Below are 23,081 nucleotides of genomic sequence, written 5' to 3'. Positions count from 1 at the left end.
AGTATCAGGCCAGAGAGAAATAATTCCTTGGATATAAAACTTCCTATTAAAAATTATTAGAATTTTTACTATTTTTCTTTGGGATAAAGCACACCTACTTGTAAACTTTAGTAAAGTGTTTAATTAATCTGGCCATTTGGGTGACTATTTCTAATTTCATTTTGGTTAGAACTTTTTTTTTTGGTCTTTTTTGTTTTTATCGGTACCAGGGATCGAACTCATGACTGCCTGCTTTCAATGCAGGTGCTTATGCCGCTGAGCTAAATCCCCAGCCCCCTAGAACTTTTTTCTTTACCAAAAAGTATTTTATTACACTTTTTTTTTCTTTTTTCTTTTTACCAGTACCAGGGATCAAACTCATGACTGCCTGCTTGTAAGGCAGGCACTTATGCCACTGAGCTAAATCCCCAGTTTCTGATTTAAGAAACTTCTAGGATACCACCAGTTACATTTGAATTTGATTAGTTTCAATTCTTTGGGCCAAAACACGTATTAAACAAGAGGTTTAAATTAGGAGTATGTGTTCCAGAGTCACACTGAGTTCAAAATCTAGTTTACTGCTACCCCAGTACCAGCCCAAACTGGTGAGTCTGTAGACAGCTATTTAACTTCTGTTTCACTTTTTATAGTGTGCAAGTACTTATAACAAACCTAAGTAAGTACACAAAGACATTTGATCTCCGTTTGACACTTGGTGAAACATTCTCTGCAGGCACCACCTGCCCCAGGCTCACTGAGGCTATGGAAAATGCTGCAGTAACTAACCCAATACTCATTCGGACTTTTAAATACAAACGTGGGCATCTTTCACATCATTATATTGCCTGCCAATTTAAAATAGAATGGAAGATTTGCCATTCAAAATTGTAATGAATATATAATGTAACTGCATATGAATAAATGGGCTTGAGATATGGTTGGGACAATTCATAAATATTTGTGAGGTCTGCAGGAATGTGAGAAGGCAATTTTTTAGAGCAGTTAGCATATACTTCAAATACTATTCTATATTTTACAATGACTCTTAATCCTCACAACTGCATTGTGACTAGGTATTAAGAGGAAATGAAGCCCAACCTAATAATTCCCAAATACACAGAATATACAGCATATTTGCTTCTGTATGTTGATTTCAGTGTATGAATCTACACGATAAAACGACACAGAAGTATACGTACATAATTCAAAGGTCAAATCTTTTTTCTTTTTTGCGTTTGAGACAGGGTCTCTCATGTGATTTACGCTGGCCTGAATTCACTATGTAGCCCAGGTTGGCCTTGACCTCTAGGCAACCCTTCTGCCTCAGTTTCCCAAGTGCTAGGATTACAGGAATCGAAGTCAGGATTTTGCACTTGCCAGGCATGGGCTTGTGCTGCTGAGCTATAATCCTGGCCCCAGCTCCCTGCTTTTGATTGTGTATTAAAACTATGTACTTTGGGGGCTGGAGATTTAGCTCAGTGGCATAAGCACCTGCCTGGCAAGCACGAGGTCATGAGTTCAATCCCCAGTACCAAAAACCCTCCCAAAACCCTGTAGTTTGCAACATTGGGGGAAACAAGGTGAAGTTTTAATTTTAAGAAGTACAGTTTATAGAATGTCCTTCAATTTCGGTCTGTTCAGCATTATATTTGGGGGTTATAGATTTGGTAAGTAGACCACATGGATCTGTATTATTTTTGCAACTGTTAATTTAACAATTTCAAAATAAAATATTAAAAAAATTCAGCAAAGGATGTTTACTACTATCCTTCCAATATCCATGCGACTCTATTACATAACTAGAGTTACTTGGAATGAAGATAGGGAAACTAAACTTTACTCCAGCACCTCGTATCTTTTGTTTTAAAATTATGCACTGCAAACATACAATCAAAATAAATTTTGGGGGAAAAATTTATTGATATTTAGTGACAGATTTCTTACTTTTTGCATAAGCTAAGTACCTGCTGTACCTGTAGCTATATACTCAGCCCCTATCAGGCAGGCAGGCGAGAGCAGGGTCTCGCTACGTAGTCCAGGCTGGCCTCTAACTCACTGCGATTCTTCCTGCCTCAGCCTCCCAAGTGCTGGAATTAGAGCGTGCCAAGAAAGCCCAGATACGTGGCATTTTTGTTCAACCCTAAGATTTAGAAACAGAGGAGTCAGGCGTCATAAACGCCCCAGGATCGGATGGTCGTTCGTGTCTTTCAAGCCAAACTGGAGGCTAGTCAGAATGTTTATTCTGAGGAGAACCTGGGCCAGATCCGGCCACCCGAGACAGCCGCGACACGCGCGCTGAGACCCGTCAGAGCGCAGCTGGAGCAGCTGCAAAGGAGCTCCCGGAGCACCAGGAAGGTGGCATAGGCAGAGGTTCCCGCCTAGCGGAAATACTCGGAGGCCCAGACCCACCCTCCTCGCGAGAAATGGGGCGCCGGGCCGAACTCCAACAGAAGCCACTCCCGGAGCTCCTAAAAGGAGGCTGGGACGTTGAGGACGCAGAGCTGGCCCGAGCAGAAGCGCGTGGCACGCGCGAGCCTCCCCGCGCATGCTCCGCCCGCATGCTCCGCCCGCCGGCTCCCGCCCCCAGCGGGCCCCGCCCCTTTACTCCCCTCCCCCTCTCGCCTCTCTTTCTCCTCCCTCCCAGCCGGCCCTTCTGGCTGGGCGGCGGACGTTTCGCGTGCGTGAGGGCGCCTGACTTCATTTCCGGCTAATGCGCTCCGCTTGCCCCCTGGCCCCGGATGGTGACTGGCGGTGCTGCTGCACCTCCCGGGACTGTCACTGAGCCGCTTCCCAGTGTGATTGTGCTGAGCGCAGGCCGGAAGATGGCGGCTGCGGCTGCGGCAGCCTCGGGCCCGGGCTGCTCGGCGGCGGCGGGGGCGGCTGGGGTCTCGGAGTGGCTGGTGCTGCGGGACGGCTGCATGCGCTGCGACTCCGAAGGCCTGCACAGCCTCTCGTACCATCCGGCGCTCAACGCCATCCTGGCCGTCACCAGCCGCGGGACCATCAAAGTCATCGACGGCACCTCGGGGGCCACCCTGCAGGCCTCGGCGCTCAGCGGTGAGTGTGCCGCACGCCGGGCGGGAGCTGGGCTGGCCGCGGGAGCAGGCAGCCGGCGGGATACGGGGCGGAGAAGCCGCCCAGCCCCGGGGCTCGGCTCCGGAGGGTAGCGGGTGGCGGGCGGGCAGGGCTGGGGGTCGGGGCCTTGTTGGGAAGCGAGGCCCGGAAGTGGACGGAGCGGGGCCTCGGGGCTTGGCTTTCTCGGCGGCGACGGCGAGGCCGGGAGCTGTGGGAGTTGCCTCGGGCCCGGCGCGTCCCGGCAGCTTGGTCCTTAGGGAGGGCTGAGGGGAGCTTGGCGCTGGAACAGGCCTGGCCGCCGCCTGCGACGTGGGCACAGGCGGGCGGCGGGCTGGAAGGATGGGAGCGGGCGGGAGAGGCTGGTGGCCGGAGCCGAGGGCCGAAGAGCGTCGAGCGGCCGAGCCGGGGTCCCAGCCCGCCCTTCCGGCGGAGAAGCGGCCGGCCGGCCGGCAGTCGTGAGTCCCGCAGGTGCGGGCGCAGATCGCAGCTTCGCGCCGGGGCGGGGCGTGCGGAGCCCGTGGGGATAGCGGGGGGAGAGGAGGCCGGCTGCCTGGACAGTTGGGTCGCGGCTGTAGGGCCCAGGCCGAGGGGAGCATGAATACAGACCCAGTTTCATAGGTCCGGGCTCCCAACTTTCACTCCTCCCACCCGTAAGCTCAGGAGGTGCAGTGTGTGAAATATTCGTTCTTTTCGGTTTGTAATTGTTAGGTGAAACTTTAGGCCGTCTCAACTTGGGTTACTACGGCAAGCCAAAAATTGGGATTTGGAGGTTATGTCTGAGTCTCCGCGCTGGAGTAGAGCACTTCTGGGTAGTGTAAAAATTGATTCACGGTTACGACGTAGAATGTACGAGGTGAACGCGCAGTGGACAGCTGGAATGTTTTGGAATTGCTTTGGCCAAATTGCTTTTGGTTGAGATGACATTTTTGGGTAAATGAGTGACTTAATTTGGATATTACAGGTTAAGAATAAATAGTGAATCAGGGCCAAAGATACAGCTCAGCAGCACAGCGCCTGCTTGGCATGTTGGAGGTTGAGAATTCGATTCCTGGTACCAAAAAGAAAGTTGATAAATGAGTTGAGACTCATGAACAGAGACTTAGGGTATCTAAGTCTGCGTTGAGCCAGATGGAGATAAGTTTGCTGATTAATACAGCATTTATAAAGAGTAAATGGTAATTTAGGGATACAAAAATGAAATTAGAGATGTTTATTTTTATTGATGTTAAACCTGCAAAAGGATTAGCTTGTATATACTTATAGAATATGAACCTGGAATATACCTAAGAGGTATGTTTAAGAGAAAGTTTTGGATGGTAGACTTATTTTATTTGGTAAATGACAGGAAGAGTGTTACAGAAGTAGCAATGGTCATTTATTGCAACTCAGAGGAAACTTGTTACTGTGGGAGGAGATAGTAATTGGATTTTTAAAAATTCCTTAAACTGTTTCACATATGAAAAGGAATAAAGAGTAATTACAGTGAACAGCCATGTATCCCCTACTCACCCTGAGAATAAAACATTACAGAGTAGTAGAAGTCTTCCTTGTGTGTGTCCTGGATTGCATTCTGTTGATTCTTCTTCCCCTCATCTTTTCCCCCTACAGTCCTAATTTGGTTTTATCATTGTCATACATGTCTATGTTTCTTAATAAGATGTTAATGTTCATGATTTTTAAGAATAAGTGATATGTATCTTCATATAGTGTACACTAGGATTTCTACAGAAAGTAAGACATCTTCAAGTGTTTTGGATATAGAAGTTGCTTGGGGAGTGGTTTTTGTGTCTGGAGGCCATGTTTGAGAGTAGTTGTGTGTGTCAGGGTTTATTAAAATGATTGTATAGCCGGGAATTTAGCTCAGTGGCATAAGTGCCTGCCTGGCAAGTGTGGTCATGAGTTCAATCCCCGGTAACTCCCCCCCCCCAAAAAAAAAAGATTGTATATTTATGTGGCTGTATATGGAAAGAAAGAAAATACTTGAGGGTGTAGATTACTAAAGAGGAAGGTTTTAGGTATGTAATAACATGAAGGTAGAGGCATAAAATGTAGCACTGTTCGAAGATAACTTAGTTGACATACGTTGAGGCATTTGTTAATTAGAAAAGTATTGGATATGATTGCAGAGGCCTATGTATAAGAACTGTGTGATTAAAAATACGTAGAAGACCATGGCATGGTGGCATATGCTTATAATTGCAGGTACTTGGGAGGTTGAGGCGGAAGGATGTTAAAGTCAAGGTCGACAGGGGCAATTTAGCAAGACCCTGTCTCAAAAAAAGGGTGAGAGTGAAGTGTGGGACTTGTCCTAGTGGTAGAGAGGTCTTGCCCAGTATGCTCGAGACTGAATGTTCAATCCCCAGTACCAGGATTTAAGTAGGGGTAGGAGTGGGGAAACAGTGTAAAAGTAATGGATAAACTTTGAACCATTTTATTTTTTCTAATTTTTTTGAGACAGTGTCTTGCTATGTAGTTCAGGCTGACCTTGGACTCACTATGTATCCCAGGCTGGCTCTGAACTTGCAGAGATCCTCCTGCCTCAGCCTCCCAAATTCTGAAATGACAGGCATGTGCCATATGACCAGGCTTCAGCCTCGATTTTTGAAACATTTTGCATTATTTAACTTTACTAATAATAATTACCTGAGGTTGGAGAGGGGCTTATGTATATAATTGTTCAGATGATTAAGGGGAAGGGATGCTGCGTTTTTAGGTATGTTGTAAGTTTGCTTTTTTTTTTTTTTTTTTAAATAGGTTTGCTTTTAGTGCTTAATAGAGACTAACAGTCCTAAAAATAGACTAGAGGGGGTGGAGGTGCCAGTATGATCATAGCCCTAACATAACCCCTTTTTATTTGATGGACAGTAAGCCACTTTTCTTTGTACCCCAGAGAAAGACAGCTTGAGGGAATGAAGAGTGGTATGAACCTACAGATTTTTATCAGGAAACTGGTATTGCATATGTACAAGGTTTAGTTTATGGGACTGGGGATGCTCGTTAGTGTGCATTGGGAATTAAAGGATGGGAACAGAAGTTGTATGTGTATGTCTTCAATTAGAGGGTAATGATGATTTTATTTTATTTTTTAAAATTTTTATCGGTACCAGGGATCGAACTCACAACTGCCTGCCCAGCCCATGGTAACGATGGTTTTAAAAAACTATCTGTGTGTCCTCAAATTACTCATAGCCATTATATTTTAGTGTTTTTTTTTTTTTTTTTTTTTTAAATCGGTAATCAAACTCAGGTCCTTGCCTTGCCAGGCAGGTGCCGTGCCACTGGGCTATATCCCTAGCTCCTGTGTTTGTACTATAAAATGTTCATAAGGCTCTATAAGTACACTTTCATTAGGTGAGTTGTTTCATGGGTAGTGTAAGTATAATATTTAAGAGTTGAGGGTTCTTAGTGTGTGAATGTATGTGTAGGCGTATGTGTAAGAAAGTGTGTGTGTGTGTGTGTGTGTGTGTGTGTGTGTGTGTGTAACATTGGGAATTGAACCCAATACCTTCACATGGAGTTACATTATTTTTTTATTTTGTTACTGGAGATTGAACCCACGACCTTGAGCTTGTCAGGCAGGCACTTATACTGCTGACCCCAGATCAGCACCCCTCTTCTTTTTTTGAGTTAATCTTAACTAAATTGCCCTGGCTAGATTGAACTTGAGATTCTTCTGTGTCCGCCTTCCATAATGCTAAAATTCAGGAATGTTTCCATACCTGGTTTATTCTCATTTGGTCTCAGTGTTTTTACTAACCAATAATTCGGGTTTTGGACTGCATCAGGTTCCCTCCAGTTAATCAGGCACATGTTACCCTTTTTCAAGACTTAGAACACAACTGACCTTGTTGATATATTCAGTAACAAATGAACTCCTGGGCACAAATTGCTTTATGTCCCTGTTGCTTTTTTCTTAGATATTTAAATGGTCATTTTATTTAGTTTTTTTTTGAGACAGGGGCTCACTGTGCAGTTTATGTTTTATTTATTTATTTAGATACTGGCGATTAAAGTCATGACCTCACCCTCGCTAGTTTGGCACTTACGTGCCTAAACTAAACCCCAGGCCTTCAGTATGGAGCTTAGGCTGGCCTCAAAGGCATGGTGGTCCTCCTGTGTCAGCCTCCCAAGAGCCAGGATTACAGGCACACCTGGAAATTTTATTTAGTTCTTTGTAAATATATGCTTTTCATATTTCAGACTTTGTGTGGGAAGGTAACTTGTTTACATGTTTTTATCCCCTTCCCAGAATGCCTAGTACAAAATATTAACTCTAATATTTTTTGTTTACTTACATATTAATTGCAAAATAAAGATACACTTTTGAAAAATTAATTAATTAACACTAAATCACTAATTTATAGTCCTGGAGCTTTTCTGCAGGGTTTTTTTTGGGGGGGGAGAGAGGTACAGGAATCAAACTCATGACCTTGAGATTGGCAGGCAGGCGCCTATGCCACTGAGCTAGCTCTCCAGAGTTGTTTTTTTATCTTTATTTTTTATTTGGAGATGAGCTCTCACTAAGTCGCCCAAGTGGAATTGGAACTTGAGGTCTCCTTGACTTAACCTCCTGAGTGCTGGAATTTTTAGGTGTGCACCTGGCTAAAGATATTCTTTGACTTTTGTGTACTTTTTATTCTTTGACTTTTAGAAAGACTGGTTTTAGAGCAGTTTTTGGGTTTACACCAAAATAGAGCAGAAAAAAAGACTTTCTGTGTCTCCTCTGTCCCTACACCTGTAAATCTGCGACTCTCACATGGGGCACCACCCCAGGCATATACAATACAATAGATGGACCTGTGTTAACAAACAGTACTATCCAGAGTCTACAGTTTTCATTAGGGATCACTCATTGTGTCATATATTCTATAGGTTTGGACAACAGTATAATGACACGTGTCCACTATTCTATTTTACAGAACAGTTTTACTGTGCTAAAACATCCTTTGATTTGCCTTTTCATCCTTACTTTTCTCTAGCAATTACTGTTACGTACATAATTTTGCTTTATTCAGAATATCATTGTTGGAATCATAGTATAAACTTTTCATATAGGTTTCTTTCACTTAATAATATGCATTTAAAGTTCTGCCATGTCTTTTTGTTTTATTATATTATTATTATTATCATTATTATTATGAGTATTTTGTCTTTCTGAGACCAGGTCTCACTGTGCAGTTCAGGCTGGCCTTGAACTCACTGTGTAACCCAGTGGTGACCCTCCTGCCTTGTTTCTTGAATGCTGGGATTATGGACATGTACCATCACGCCTAGCATTTCCATGTCTTCATGGTTTGATCACTCATTTCTTTCTAGTGCTGAATAACATTCCTTTGTTTGGTTGTACCTCAATTTATTTATCCACGCATGTACTTTCAGGCGGACATCTTGCTAGTTTCTAAGTTTTGGCAGTTGTGATTAAAGATGCTATAAATGTGTGTGCAGATCTTGTGTGGAATGGGGTCAGAACACCTCACTTTATACTGCAAAGAAAAACACCTTTGTTTTAGAGGATTAAAAAGTGGGGTAACCATAGAGTGTAGGGCCGGATGATAGGGTAGTAGGCAAATTTTCAACTTACTTGGGTAAGTCCTAAGGTCCCCAGTTGGTGGATTCTGTGGTAAGAGTGTATTTACTTTTCTAAGGAAACTTCCAAAGTGTCTTCCATAGTGTCTGTATTATTTAGTTTTCTTACCAGCAATAAATAAAAGTTTGTCACCTGCATTTGTGGTGATAGTGTTTGGATTTTGGTCATTCTGATAGATGTATAATGTTTTCTTATGTGTGTAGGGTACACCCCACTCCCCCCCAGTACTGGGTATTGAACCTGTGTCGTCCTCACTGAGTTGCATCTCTAGCCCATGTTATTAGGAGACAGGATTTTGCTAACCACTGTTGCCCAGGCTAGGGGCTCAGATTTGCCCTCTTGACCCCAGCCAGAGTGCTGAGATTCCACACCTACGCTCCCACCAACACACTGGGCTGTGTATCTCTTTAATTTTCAGTTCTTTAATAATTTAAAAGCATCTTTTAACATTTGTCTCTCTCTTTTTTTTTTTTGTTTACTTGCCAAATAAAAAAAAAGCTGCTTATGTTGCTTGACCATACTGTTCCCATTGGTTGATACATCCCTGTCTGTAGCCTTTGTTGGTTCCAATTTTAGCATAATAGAACATAGCTTGGTTCTAGAGATGAAGGGCTTAGGTTAAGATCCTAGAGTTTTTGTTGTTATTTTAACTTACTGTGTAACTTCAGCTAAAATACTTAGCCTTTCTATTTCAATCTTCCCATTTGCAAAATGGGAAAGAAATTATACTATTTGTGCAGATTAAGTAGTAAGGCTTGAAAAGTGCTTAGAACAGTGTACTTACCAGACAAGTATTCAGAGCATTTTTTTCTTTGTACTTTTTGGAATTCCTTTAAATACATTAATATTTACCAGAATGGGTATGAAGATTGAGTGGCCAGACATGTTAAAAGTCCCTACGAGTGTGTGACAAATATAATACATAGTGAATGTCAATTCTGTTGTGTTTCTTGGGTGCTTAGTATTATCATTGCATGATTACTTTAAAAAATGTTCACTAAGTGTTCATAGATGATAGGTAGATATTCAAATATAGATAGAGAAATAAATGTTGGTAACAAATATTATCTGTATTTGTATAAATACACAGATTATATTCATTTTGGTATATTGGTGTGGCTAAATATCAAAGGAAAGACTGTTTTGGCACATAAATTAATAAAAATATGTATAGTTGGATGTTAATCAGTGGTTGTTGTAGTATATATGTAGGAGGAAGTCATGTCTCTTTATTTTCTGTCATCCCCCCCTCCCCCCTTACTGGGGATAGGACTCCCGACCGCCAACTTTGCAAGGCTTGTGCTTATGCTGCTGAGCTAAGTCCCCAGCCCCTATGTCTCTTTATTTTCATGTTGCATTGAAAAAGGAAAAAAGTTGCCCAATGTCCTTATGTAAACATTGCAGATTTACAATGAGTGATCAAAATATATGGTGAATGTGAAGGCTTTTTTTTTTTAAATTACAGTAAAAGACCAGCAATTCAGTAAAAGACACATTGCCATCAATCTCTTCAAATTATTCCTTTTTGCTTTACAGACATTAATTTCCTCTTTCTTGCTATTCTCTGACGGAGTTCTGAAAACCTTTTGCGAGTCTTTTGTTTTTTTTGAAATTCACTTTATTTGAAAGTGAATTTGTTTTGAAATCCAGTTTATTTCAAAGAGGGAAAAAAAATTTCAAAACACATCAATCAGGGGGCAACAGTGGTGCATCCACTGTGTGTTACCATCCCCAAGTCATTCACCCAGAGCACAAGACATCGGCATTCAGTTGTTGGAAATCTGAGAAAGTCTGTATAATGTTTGATCAAAAATACAGTGCTGGGGCTGAGGATTTAGCTCAGCAGCATAAGCACCTGCTTTGCAAGTGCATGGTTGTGAGTTCGATCCCTGGTACTGATTAAAAAAAAAATACAGTGCCTGCTGCTGCTTAGTGCCTCTTATGGAAAAATAGACTTGTTCAAAGGTCATGGTTTGTCCTCACCCATCCAGTGGATCTGGCACTGGGCAACTTAAATTGACTCTTCCTCAAAGTCAAGGTGATCATGAAGGTTTTGAATAGATTCAGGACATGGAGGCAGCCTCTATGGCAGAACTGAGGTGCTCATGAAAGAGGATTTCCAGAGCTGCTTCAGAATGCGGCAGGAACATGCCCGGGTTTTAGCTAGCAGCGTAAGTGCCTGTCTGGTGAGCTCAAAGTGGTGAGTTTGATTCCTAACACAAAATTTTAAAAAAGGGAAAAAAGTGGCAGGAACAATGGAATAAGTGTGTTTGAGGTGAGGGGAAGTATTTTGAGGCAGTGTGTCTTTTACTGTAATTGTTTTAAAAATTTAAACATTACTGCATTTTAAAATTGTACCTTACATATTTCTGAGTATATCTTTTTCCTTTTCCCAGGTAGATTAGTCTTTTACTTGAGAAAATTATAGTGTTTATAAATAAGAGAAAGATCTTTCTACTCTCCTCCAACTTCAGTAAAGATTGTTTTGTGTGTTTTTTTTTCCTATGTAATAGCTTCTTGATTAAACTTAAACCCAGAACTGCCTGCTTCAAGAAATGTTGGAACTGCATAGTCCTCAAGAGATAAACTTTGGATAAAATACAAAATCTTCTGGTGATGGAAATTTTAAGTGATTCAAACCAGTACCTATTTTCTGACTAACTTGTTGCATGATATTTTAGTAGTCCTAAAAGACAGCTTTTCTGGATGCATTTGAGTTCTTAATAAAAATGTAGTTCAGCAGAATCTCTTTTTTGGCCTCTGGATATGTATTTGGCTGTGTTTCAGTTAATAAGACTTTAATGATACTAATGATGACCTTGTATCAGAGGTTGTTATATTATTAGCTAAACACTTCTGTAATTATAGCAAATTTATGTTAAGATCAGTTTTTAGATGGTCTGCTGTATTTTGAAGATCCTGTTTATTTATTCAAATTTTTTTACTTTAATTTCTCAGATTTTCCTAATTGTTGACTGCTCAGAGATAGTGTTGTTTAAGTGGAGAATTCATTCTGCTTAGAGATAGTTTTAAGACATTAGTGAGAAACAGTGTAAGAGCTCAGACTCAGGAGCCCAGGAGCTTGTGCTTTACCCTTGGTTCTTTCTTGTTTGTATTTTTTAGCTGGGGTCTAACCTCTGTAGCTCAGGCTGACCTTGAACTCATAATGTTGATCAGGTGGACTTCACACTTGCAGCAGTCTTTTTATCTGAGCCTCCTAAGTGATGGAATTACAGGCATATCCCTGCACACCTGGCTGCAAGCCTCCCTTTTTTTTTTTTAACATTGGAAGTTGATCTATAGAATAAGAGTACTGTAATGCTATCTGCCTTGTCAAGTCAATGTGAGAATTAAAATGAATACATGTAAAGCTTCTGTGCATGCATGCATTCATGCTTGCTTGCTTTCTTCCTTTCTTGTTTTCAAACTATGCTTTCTTGCTGGGCGTGGTAGCACACACCTGTCATCCCAACACTAGAGGTTGAGTCAGGACGATCATGGCAAGTTTCAGACTAGCCTGGGCTACAAAGTGAGCTCAAGGCCATCCCTGTCTCAAAAACACAAAAAACCCCAAGAAACAAAAAACAGCAACAATAACAACCGCTCCCCCCAACAAAACTATGCTTTCTTTATAGCAAGTGTTCTATAAGTGCTTTTTCTTCTTTAAAAATTCTTATGTTAGAAGGAGGTGAGGAGATTATTTAAAAAATTTTTTCTTTTGCTATGCAATCTTTTTTTTTTTTTAATTGGTACCGGGGAGCAAACTCACAACCACATGCTTGTAAGGCAGGTGCTTATGCCTCTGAGCTCCACTGTAGATATTCTCTTGGGTAATGTATGTTTAGGTTTTTCATTTGTATGGAACTTTGGCTAGATGAACTATACTAGACATAAGAGCAATAGTTTTTGTATGCAGGAGTGTGGGCTATAAACTATATCAATTAATTAATTTTTGGACTTGAATTGTTAAAAGAGGGAGGTAGGTATGAAACGCCAATTGATTGGTGTTTGTACAGGCATTTATTGAACATGTGTTAGGCATTGAAACTCATAAGAGGCAGCACGTTTTCTTTGAGGCTTTGTGATGTTTTTACTAAGCCATTTTAACATAGCGTCATAAGTGCCATAATACAAATAGATCAGGTGCTGCCTGATGTGAATACAGACAAAGTAGTTTCTTCCAATTGTAGGATATAAAAGAAATCTTCTCAAAGAAGGTAGTGTGTTTTTTTTTTCCGTCTTTTTGAGACAGGGTCGCGCTATGCAGTTCAGGCTGGCCTTGAGTTCACTTTGTAGCCCAGGCTGGTCTCGAACTCACAACGATCCTCCTGCCTCAGCCTCCCAAGTGCTGGGATTACTGGCCTAGTGTGATTAGTTTTGAAAGATGGACATAGTGAGAAGGGAATGTTAAGAGGGAAAATCATCCTAAGTCAAGGTATAGAGATGTGTTTTTCAAAAACATCCTGACTTCACAATGGACTAGAACTATTACGGAGGGATTTACTTTCAGGGTATACGTGGAGTATGATTACATTCAGAGCTTAGATACAGACAAGGAGAAGAGCATAATATTTTCTTTAGAGAAATTTGGACTTGATGTCAGTAGTTGATGGCCATTGTATGTTATGATATGATGATACGATTAAAAATATGTTTACAAAGATTAACACTCAATGGTAAGATTAAGGATTGAACCCTGGGCTTTGCTCCCACTGAGCAAACACTAATCCTAAGCCAACATTCTCTGGCCAGTGTTTTTTGTTTTGATGGTATGAAATTGGAGATTGAAAAATTGTACATGCCATATCTCCAGTGGTCCCTCTCCCTGTTTTTAGTGTTGAAGGTTGTACCTAGCACCTAATCTCTGAACTACATCCCCAGCCTTTTTATCTTACTTAAAATTTTGGAGCAGGGTCTTGCTAGCCTGTGCTCTAACTTGTCCTGCCTCAGCCTCACGGAATGCTGAGATTATAACTGTGTGACTCCATGCCTACTGCTCAAACCCTATTTTATTTTATGACAACGTCTTGCTAAGTTCCTCAGGCTGACCTCGAATTTGCCATCCTTCTGCCTCAGTCCCATGAATACTTGGCGTTATAGGTATAATCAGACTTATTTCTGCCAACTTGATCTCTTTTTGAGCCACCATGACAGGCTTGTGTTGGTGTTTTAAATTACATCGTTCAGTTCAACAAATGTTTGCCTGCAGTGTGGGGATAATAGAATGAATTTTTAAAAACTTCCATTTGAAAGCTTTCTAGACGAGGTGTTTCACCTGAGATTTGAAGGGCAAAGTTACATTTTTAACTTTGGATCTCATTTACCTGGCTATTTGAAAATACTACGTGCTTTGAACTTTTATCCCTGCTGGCTTAGTTTTGAGATTTTTGGAGTGAGAACTAGCAACAAGTTAGTTGCCCCTCTTATTGCTCTCATCTCTTCATTTTGTTTTGTTTTTGTGGCCTTGTTTAATGCCTCTTTCTTTTTTTCTTTCTTTCTTTTACCATCTTTCCAGTGGGAGCATGGTAGGGTGGAATGTGCTTTATTCTTTTATTACGTTTATACCTCCATTATTTCCTATGTGCCTATATTTCACATTGTACTATATTTTCTTATAAAACCGGAAATCGGTAGTCGTAACCATACTTAGACTGTTGATCATTCTGTATTTAGTCCTTAGTAGTGTTGGCTGTAACTACTGGTAGAACATAGCCAATTTTAGATTTCTGTAGTGTGGTGCACAGTGAATCAGGCAGGAGATACCTGCCTGACATATGCATTGTACTGTTCATAGACTTGTGACACAAAAGGGCATATTTTGCAAGCACTTTTCTATTAGTAAGATGGTCTAATGATACTAGCCCAGCCAATATTACCTGATAACATAATGATTATAGGAAACCTTTGTGAACTGTAGTACTTCAGCTGTAAGAGATACAAAAAGGTTAAGATGAGCTTCTGCTGTATAGAAGAGGGGTTAATAAAGCTCTAATTACAAAAAGAAAGGAAATAATGGAAATATAAATATAATAAAAGAATAAAGCACATCTATATGAAAACGGTTTGGGATAGTGCTTTTTTTGGGAAAAGTATAGTGCTTTTTTTTTTTTTTTGGCAGTGCTTTTAAAAAGTCGTAATTATGATCAAGTTTGAATATGTTAAATCAAGATGTATTTTACTTAATTAAAACTCTTATTAGTACATGTTTATAGTACACAGTGATTACATTTATCATAGGGAGTTGGTACATGTACAGAAGACATTATAATTTTTTTTATTTCTCTTTCCCCTTCTCTCCCTATTTCCTCCCTATATCTCCAGATCCTTTTCCTATTTGCAAAAGACCTATCTCCTAGGCCAACCCTTTTGAACCCTGCCCCTCTCAAGAGCCATTCCTATTCCCTTTTCTTTTTCTCCAATAAATTTTCCTGCTGTTAAAAAAAAGAAATCTATCTTTTAGATTTTTACTATTCATGTTTTTTTTTATTTTTTTTTACTTTTTATGTTATTTATATTTTGGGTTTTTATGTAAGAGAACGTGTTACATAAACTTGTGTCTGATCTCACTTAACATGGTCTGAAAATGCATGGGATGTGTTTTAGAAGAATAAATATCGTGCTTTCTTTTAGAGAAAATGATACAAATTTTAGAGGGAAGAATATGGCAGTGTCCTCTTTGAACTTTATTATGGGCATCGGAATTTAAATCTTGATTTGTTGCTGTATTTTTACTTTTAATTTATGAAGTAGGTTAAAGAACAATAAGACTGGGGCTGTGGCACAGGGCAGAAGTTCTCAGTGTTGGTTATTCATTAGAATCATCAGGGGAGCTTTTAAAAATTGCCCTGTTTTAATGAGCAAGTGTATAGGGGGAAAAAAAAGCAAAAAAAATTGCCCTGTTTGAGCCCTAGCAATTCTGACTTGAATGGTTTGGGGCAGAGACTACACACCCTTTTTTTCCCTTTAAAAAGCATGCCACAGGTCAGGTGTTTAGCGCAGCGGAGTAAGTGCTGGCTTGGCAAACAAGAAGTCTTGACCCTGGTACCAAAAAAAAAGCATGCCAGCTGGTTCTAATGTGCAGCTAGGGTTAGAGGTTTAACTTTGAACATAGGACCTGAGATGAACAAATTTATTTGGAATGAAAGATAGTTTTATTTTTTCTAAATTTTATTTAAGGAAAAAAAAAAACAGAAAAAGGGTACATGTTATACAGAATTTCAGAAAGAATAAACAGTAGGAAATCATTAATTATTAGATTACATATTGTTGTCTTGCAAATAGTTGTTCAAGTTACAAAATTAAAGCATATAAAGTGGACTTTCAAACAGTGAGACTGCAAACAGTTTTGTTCAGTGATCCAACAAAACTCAGTAATATGGTTATCTGTCATATACACTTAAATATATATGCAGTTATATCCTTTAGAGCACTTTCTTTTGTACAATGACAGTTACACATTTTGGGTTTTATTACTCCCACAGTTCTTATTACTTTTTTTTGAAGAGAGTAAAACCAAATGTGACATAACAGAACAGAGTCAGTCAAATCAAAAGGATGGACATAATTATAAACAAAATACAAGGTGATCAACAATGGTTACCATACTGCCTCATGCTATCTTAAAAAGACTTGCCTATATCATCAGTTATAATAAAATTGAGCCAAACAGTAAAGAATAAACCAAAACATTGGAAATATTACAGGACTTTAAAAGAAGGTAATAGTCAACCAGAATAGCTTCATAATGAATCTTATTGTCTTCACAGTTGTTGCCTATACTTTCAAACTTGGTACTATTAAGCAAAGCAGAATAGGGGAAAATCAGTCAAAAATAAGATGGTGAGGGTAATACAGGGTTTCCAATCAAGTTAATAGGAAATCAAAGTGGGTCACTATAATGTATCCTGCTATTTTTTATTTATTTTTCCCTTAATTAAAAAGATAAAAATAAAAAAATAAATAATTAAAAAAGGGAGATTGAGATAAAAGAGGGCATAACAACAAAACAGTGCAGGTCAAAGCATAACCCTTTAAGCAAAATAGTGTTTCACCCCAAGATATCCTGACATAAAAGTAGTTACCATAGTGTCTCTTTCCTTGAAATCTTTGAGTATAACTTCGTATACGGCAGCACCAAACATATCAAGACAATGTAAAACCATTCAAGAGAATGACAGTATTACAGGGTATTTAGAACCGCCTATCAGAAAATGAATAATGGTTTCTGTATAATCTCCTTGTCTATAAAAGTTTTTGCTTATACTATGACATATAATAAAATCCAATAAGATGCAACCTATTAAGACCGATGGAGACAGAAGAATAAAAGCTGGATGGGACTTCACAACAAGATGATACTAAATCAGCACTAGTTATTATAATGTCTTGTTTTCTCTAAAGTGGCTGTTCCCACCATCCAATCTTCTCTGCCTCATTTCTGTTGAGCTTTTTTTCTGTTGTTTTTTGTCAGTTTGTCTTCTTCATTTTGTTTTCTGCTCCATTCATTGTGGCCTCTCTGCCACTATTTCTGGATTCTTCGTATTTTCCTTTTTTAGAATATCCTGCAGTATTCTCTGTAGAGTTGAATTGGTGGTTGCATATTCCCCTAGTTCCTCTTTATCCTGGAAGCACCTTGTTTTTCCATCAGTTTCCAGGGATAGTGGTGTAGGATATATCAATCCTGGCTGGAGGTTATTATCTTTCAAAGCTTGAATTATTTTCCCCCACACTCTTTGTGATTTGATGGTTTGTGCCGAGAAGTCTGCTGTAAATCTGATTGGTGTTCCCTTGTAAGTGATCTGTTTCTTTTCTTTGACGGCTTTTAATATTCTGTTCTTATATTGGATTTCTGGAATTTTGATTATTATATGCCTGGGTGTAGCTCTGTTTGGGTTGTAGGTGGCTGGGGTCCTGTGTGCCTCATACATCTGAATATCTTTACCTTTTGCTAAATTAGGGAAATTCTCTTGGATTATTTCTGTGATAGCTTTTGTAGTCAGTTTGTTTGTGTCCCTACTTCTTATTTTATGTTCTTAATTCTTAAGTTATAGCTCCTCTTATCATCATGTAGCCTTTTTATTATTGCTGTTTGTTTTCTTATTTTTAAGAAGTTTTTCATTTCATGCTCCCACATTACAAATCTGCCCTCCAGTTCAGATAATCTATCCTTAGTTTCTTTCAAGCTGTTATGCTAGTTTTCAATAGAGTTTTTAGTTTCCTGGTAATCTCTTTGAACCTGTTTCATGTATTCTATGTTTTCTCTATTTTCTCCATCAAACAGTTCTCCCTTTTTCTATTCTTCCATTCCACCTTCTGTTTTTTTTTCTTTGGCGGTGCTTAGCATTTCTCTAACTATTCTACTTATATGTTGCTTTATGTCATTAAATACTTCTCTTTTGAACTCAGCTATGAGGCTCCAGAGATAATCGCTTTATGTCTGTTGGTGCTGTGTCTGATATTGCATGTTTTCTTTCCTCATTCTCCTTTGCATTCACCTTTCCTGGATCAGTGTTCTCAGGATTGGGGACTGAGGACCCTTTCTTATTGCTTCCCATACTTTTTGTTCCTTCCATGCAGGACACAGACGTGGGCAGCCTCTCCTGGGCCCGCCCCTCCAGGTCAGCCTACGGAAGGCTTTACTGCTAGGGTACATCTCTAGGCGCTGGGACCTGGTTTGGGCTAGCCTACTGGGTTTTTTTGTCAGCAGTGTCTCCCAGGCCAAGTACTCCTCATCAATCACGCTTGAGAGGGGAATATGGGACTAAAGTTTCTGCAGCATCTTGTCCCAGCAAGTCTGCCTGGTCCCAGTATGTCTTTTGCTGAATGTCTCCTACTCAATGGAAGGGTCCCCGTTCCGCTCGCTCATGGCAGGTGGATGCAGGGCTCCCTGCCAGTCCCGTTCTCAACTCCGTTTGCTGATTCCCACTCTCAGAGTTTTTGCGAGTCTCTCTCCCTGCCGTGCTGATTTGGCCGCAGCAGCAGCAGCAGCAGCAGCAGCAGTAGCAGCAGCAGGAAATTCAAATCATGGCTTCCAATGGTGCGGGATCCAGCTTCCATGCTGAGGTTTTTTATCTGTTCCTGTTATAGCACCGGGATTGCGTTTCCAGTTGGTTTGTCTTAGCTTAGTTTGTTCCTGGGTTGGCAGGGTATATCTCCCCTTGCTTAGGACTCCTCGCACCGCCCCATTCTTGGATTCTAAGCGGGATATCTCAAAGAGCCTCGGGATATCTCAGAGAGCCTCCGTAGCTGCTGCTATCTATCCACCATGTTCTCCCAGAAGTCTGAAAGATAGTTTTTATTTGAATTTACTAATATTGTTTAACCATAAATATTTTTCTATGTAAGAAAAAAATTTTTAGTTGTTGATAAAACCTACCTGGTTGTTTGAAAAGTTGTATTTAGTGACTGTATCTTGTGATATACTTGTAGCCAGCAGGGATATATTGAAGACTAAATTTCTTTTGCTGTTTCGTCCTCTTTTGCTCTAATTTCTTTTTAATCAGCTGAGCTTTCTGCTGCTTTTCCATCAAAATACTATTCCAGTATAGTTGAGAATGATCTCAGATTAGAAGAGGAAAGAGGGGGGGAAGAAAAGGGAAAGGAGGGCAAAGATGACTGGGCTCTATATGTCATTAGATCTGTAGTTTAAGTACTTAAAAATGTTTTTGTTTCATGTATTGAAAACAGTACTGTATTTCATCATATCATAACTTAATCAAAGAAATAGAGGGCCGGGGATTTAGCTCAGCAGTGTAGGCACCTGCCTGGCAAATGTGAGGTCGTGAGTTCCATCCCTGGTACCAAAAAAAAAAAAAAAAAAAGAAAAGAAAAGAAAAGACAAGACATATAAAATGGTTAACTGATCCAAAAAGTGTGTATTGTGTGTGAAGCACTGGTAATACATCCATTAAAGCAGTTAAAAATAGTACTGGCTTTCCTAGAGCACATGGTTTAGTTGGAACTCCCTCAATCACCCCCCCCCCCCATGTGTTAGGTGTTGATAAATTCTTACAGGAAAATTAAAACTAGTGTGAGAATGCGTGTCTGTGTTCTGAAGTGGCCTGGGAGGTCTGAGGTGGCAGTTGAACAAAGATCTGATGATGGGAGGTAGTAGTGTAGCTACCCAGGGAACTTCTTTTGGCCTGTTACTATAGGCATAAATGGCTGGGTGGATTTTCATAGTATTTTGATGGAATTTACTTGGACTGCCTTAAAATCAAGGCTTTGTGAGGAATGATGAAGGATCTCTGACAATCATTCTGGAGTTACGTTGTTATTTATATTAAAATAATTGCAGATATGACACTGTTGGTTTTAAGCAGGAACCTAAAGAGATTTGTTTCAATGGTCTGTTGGCCATTTCAGAACTTGGGCAGTGAAAATGGTCAAACAGGTTGAGGCAAACCCAAACCCCTGTCCCCCAGCTGCTGTGAGCCTGGTGGCAGCCTGTGACAGCAGTCACTGGTGATTACTGGGACCTGAGCCATGCTAGGACCTGGAGCACTGGGAAATCAAGCACCTCCACCCCCTGCTGTGGAAATCAAGCACTCCCCCACCCTGCTGTGAGCATGGCAGGCTCCATCGGCCCAGGACAGGAGCCTCCAGCATTTATTGGGACCTGTGCCATGCTGAGACCTTTGCCATGCTGGGACCTGGAGCACCGGAAAACCAAGCACCCCTTTCTTCCACTACCTGTTTTGTTTTGTTGAGCTTCAATATACATGAAAGTATGGACAGCTATTTTGAAGAGAACGAGAGACTCTAGGACAGCCATTAGACTTCCTATTGGCTGGTTTTGAAGACCTAAAACACCTTCCTCATTCTGTCGGATCAGTTTGATACTATGTTGTTTTGTGTGAAACCTGTGTATACCAAGACATGGACAACTATTTGGAAGAAAACAAGAGACAATATGATAGATAGTGAAGATCTCAGGTTGTGTATAGCTTTGAAATTTGCATCTCTTACATTGCTTTCTTGTGTCCTATATTGTTCTGTTTTGTTGTGTTTAATTTTACCCACTTTAACAAAACTGAGTATGCAAGACAGAAAGGGAAAAAAGCACAAGTTTCACAATAAAAGGTAAATTTCAACATTTGTATTTAGTTACAAGACTAGCACATTAAACACAAAAAAGAGATAAAGTAATCGAGATCTGTGTTAAGAGCCTGATTGTATCACTCAGTATGAAAGTGTTTTCAGTCTCATAATGTTTCCTCTTAGGTTGTATTTTTTCTGTCCTTTGCTATGGCTCATGTTTGTAGTAGTGTTAACATTCAGCACTGCCAGTAAACTGTAATTGCAAGTAAATAGCATTAAACCCTATTTTGGCATAATTTAGAAATTCTTACATATCCTACACCATGTGTGTACTGTTCCTTGTAAAAACTTTGTACAAAAGTTATCTGTAAAAAGATGTTTAACTTTACATTGTTAAAGTTTTTTAAAAACTATCAAACTTTAACAAAAAATCATTATTTCTTCGGTATCAGAGATCTGCATATTTCTTTTGAAAAGAATTAGATAGTAAACAGGTTTTCCAAACCATAGTCTCTCACTGCTCAACTCTGGCACTGTAGTGCAAATGCAGCCATGGACAGTATACAAGCAATTAGGTTTATACATTTGTATATGTAACTTACTGTATTTACAAAATCAGGAAGCAGCCTAAGGGCCTAACAGTGGTACGCCACAGTTGCCGCAGTCTGTAGATGCTTAGTTAACATTAATGATTTCTATCAGTGAAGATTTCTTTTCTGGGAGAAGGATAGTCTCACAAAAAAATGGTACCGTGGGGCTGGGGATTTAGCTCAGTGGCATGAGCATCTGCCTTGCAAGCAGGCAGTAGTGAGTTCAATCCCTGATACTGATAAAAACAAAAAAGACCAAAAAAAAAAAAAAAAAAAAAAAAAAGGTACCGCATGCCTGTAATTTCAGTCAGCCTATATAGAGAGTTGAGATCAGCCTAAATTACACAGAAGCCTGTCTCAAAACCTTTGAAAAAAAAAAGTTAAAATTCACAACCAAGCACAATCAACTGCTGAAAACTAAGGAAAAAAAAAACCTGGAAAGCAATCAGAAGAATGATACATTACTTATAGGGAGGGAATAATTACAGTAAGAACATATTTATCGTTAAAACCATGAGGCACACCACTATTTACTGAAAAAAATTATAGAACAGGTTTCACATTAACAACTCAAGTGTCCTACAAAAAAGAGCAAAACAATTGAAAACAAGCTGAGGAAGAAATAAAGATTTTAAAAAATGAAATTAAAAACAGAAAATAGAAAAACAGGGTTGTTAATGTAGCTCAGTGCCTAACATGTGCAAAGCTTTGGTTTCTATATGGAGGGAAGAGTAAGGAAGGGAAAGTAAAAATCAATACAAGCAAAAAAATTCTCATTGAAACTTTTAGCAAGACTGACAAAGAAGGGGCTGGGGATTTAGCTCAGCGGCATAAGCACCTGCCTTGAAAGCAGGCAGTTGTGAGTTCGATCCCCGGTAACGATAAAAAGGAAAAAAGACAAAAAAAAAAAAAAAAAAACAAACCCAAACAAAAAAAACACCAAAAACTGCAAGATCAAGTTAGTACATTAGGGATTATTAGGCAAAATTCAGGGTCTTTTTTTTTTTTTTTTCTTTTCTTTCTCATTTTGAGTCTTTTTGAGGGTCTGGCTGTATAGCTCAAGCAGGCCATGAACTCTTTAGGTAGCCCATACTGGCCTCACAGTAATCCTCTTGCCTCAGCCTCACAAGTGCTGGGATCAGGGTCTTGCAACAGCAAAATTCAGTTATCTGTGCATGATAAAAGCACTCAGCAAATTAGAAGTAGATAAGATCTCCCAAAATCTGATAAAGAACAAGAATTCTACCGATGTCGACATACTTCATAGTAAAAAAACCTAAATACTTGTCCCTTCATATACTTAACAAAGCAATGATGGACATGCCCTTCATCATTCCTGGTCAGTATCATTCCAAAAGACCTAGTCACCATCATAAGAAATGAAAGCCAGGCCTGGTGGCTGAAGCAAGAGGACTGTAGCATATTCCACGCTGGGTTACATAGTGTGTTAAACACCAGTCTGAACTACACGGTGAGCCCCTTGTATCCAAAAGACAGACAGAGACACAAAAGATACACAGATGAAAAGAAATGAAATATCTATTCACAGATTTGATAACCTATAAAGATTTTTAAAAATCACACTTTTATTTATGTATTAGCATTGGTTTTCCATGGAAAACCATACTTTACAAAACAAGTATATTTATAGTAACAAAAATAAAAAACATTTACATAAAAATGTACAGGATATGTGCTGACAAGTACAAACAGCTGATAAATCAGAGGCAATATAAACAAAACTGCCACGTCCTGGAAGGGTGAGTTGTCACAACAAAAGATAGTAATATCTCCCAAATTAAGTCTTAAGA

The 23,081-nt window shown here is 39.8% G+C and overlaps 1 protein-coding gene across 13 annotated transcripts in view; it reads left to right on the top strand.

Moving 5' to 3' along the window:
- Window positions 1-2,626: 2,626 nt before the first annotated feature.
- The window catches only part of Birc6 (baculoviral IAP repeat containing 6), a 242,185-nt gene continuing 221,730 nt past the window's right edge, over window positions 2,627-23,081 (top strand). For 7 of the 13 annotated variants that reach the window (XM_063230115.1, XM_063230081.1, XM_063230100.1 and 4 more), the window contains exon 1: window positions 2,631-3,036. In XM_063230115.1, the coding sequence (XP_063086185.1) occupies window positions 2,718-3,036 (319 nt within the window). In that variant the 5' untranslated portion in view covers window positions 2,631-2,717. Of the gene's footprint in view, window positions 3,037-23,081 lie in introns of all 13 variants that reach the window. The other 6 variants (XM_063230123.1, XM_063230082.1, XM_063230107.1 and 3 more) reach the window with 2 other exon arrangements.

The sequence above is a fragment of the Cavia porcellus genome, unplaced genomic scaffold, assembly GCF_034190915.1.
Source record: "Cavia porcellus strain 051 isolate PalLab524CR breed Dunkin Hartley unplaced genomic scaffold, mCavPor4.1 scaffold_1, whole genome shotgun sequence".
NCBI lineage: Eukaryota > Metazoa > Chordata > Mammalia > Rodentia > Caviidae > Cavia > Cavia porcellus.
The sequence above is the reverse complement of the archived record's forward strand: the minus strand, read 5'-3'. Positions and strand labels throughout refer to the sequence as shown.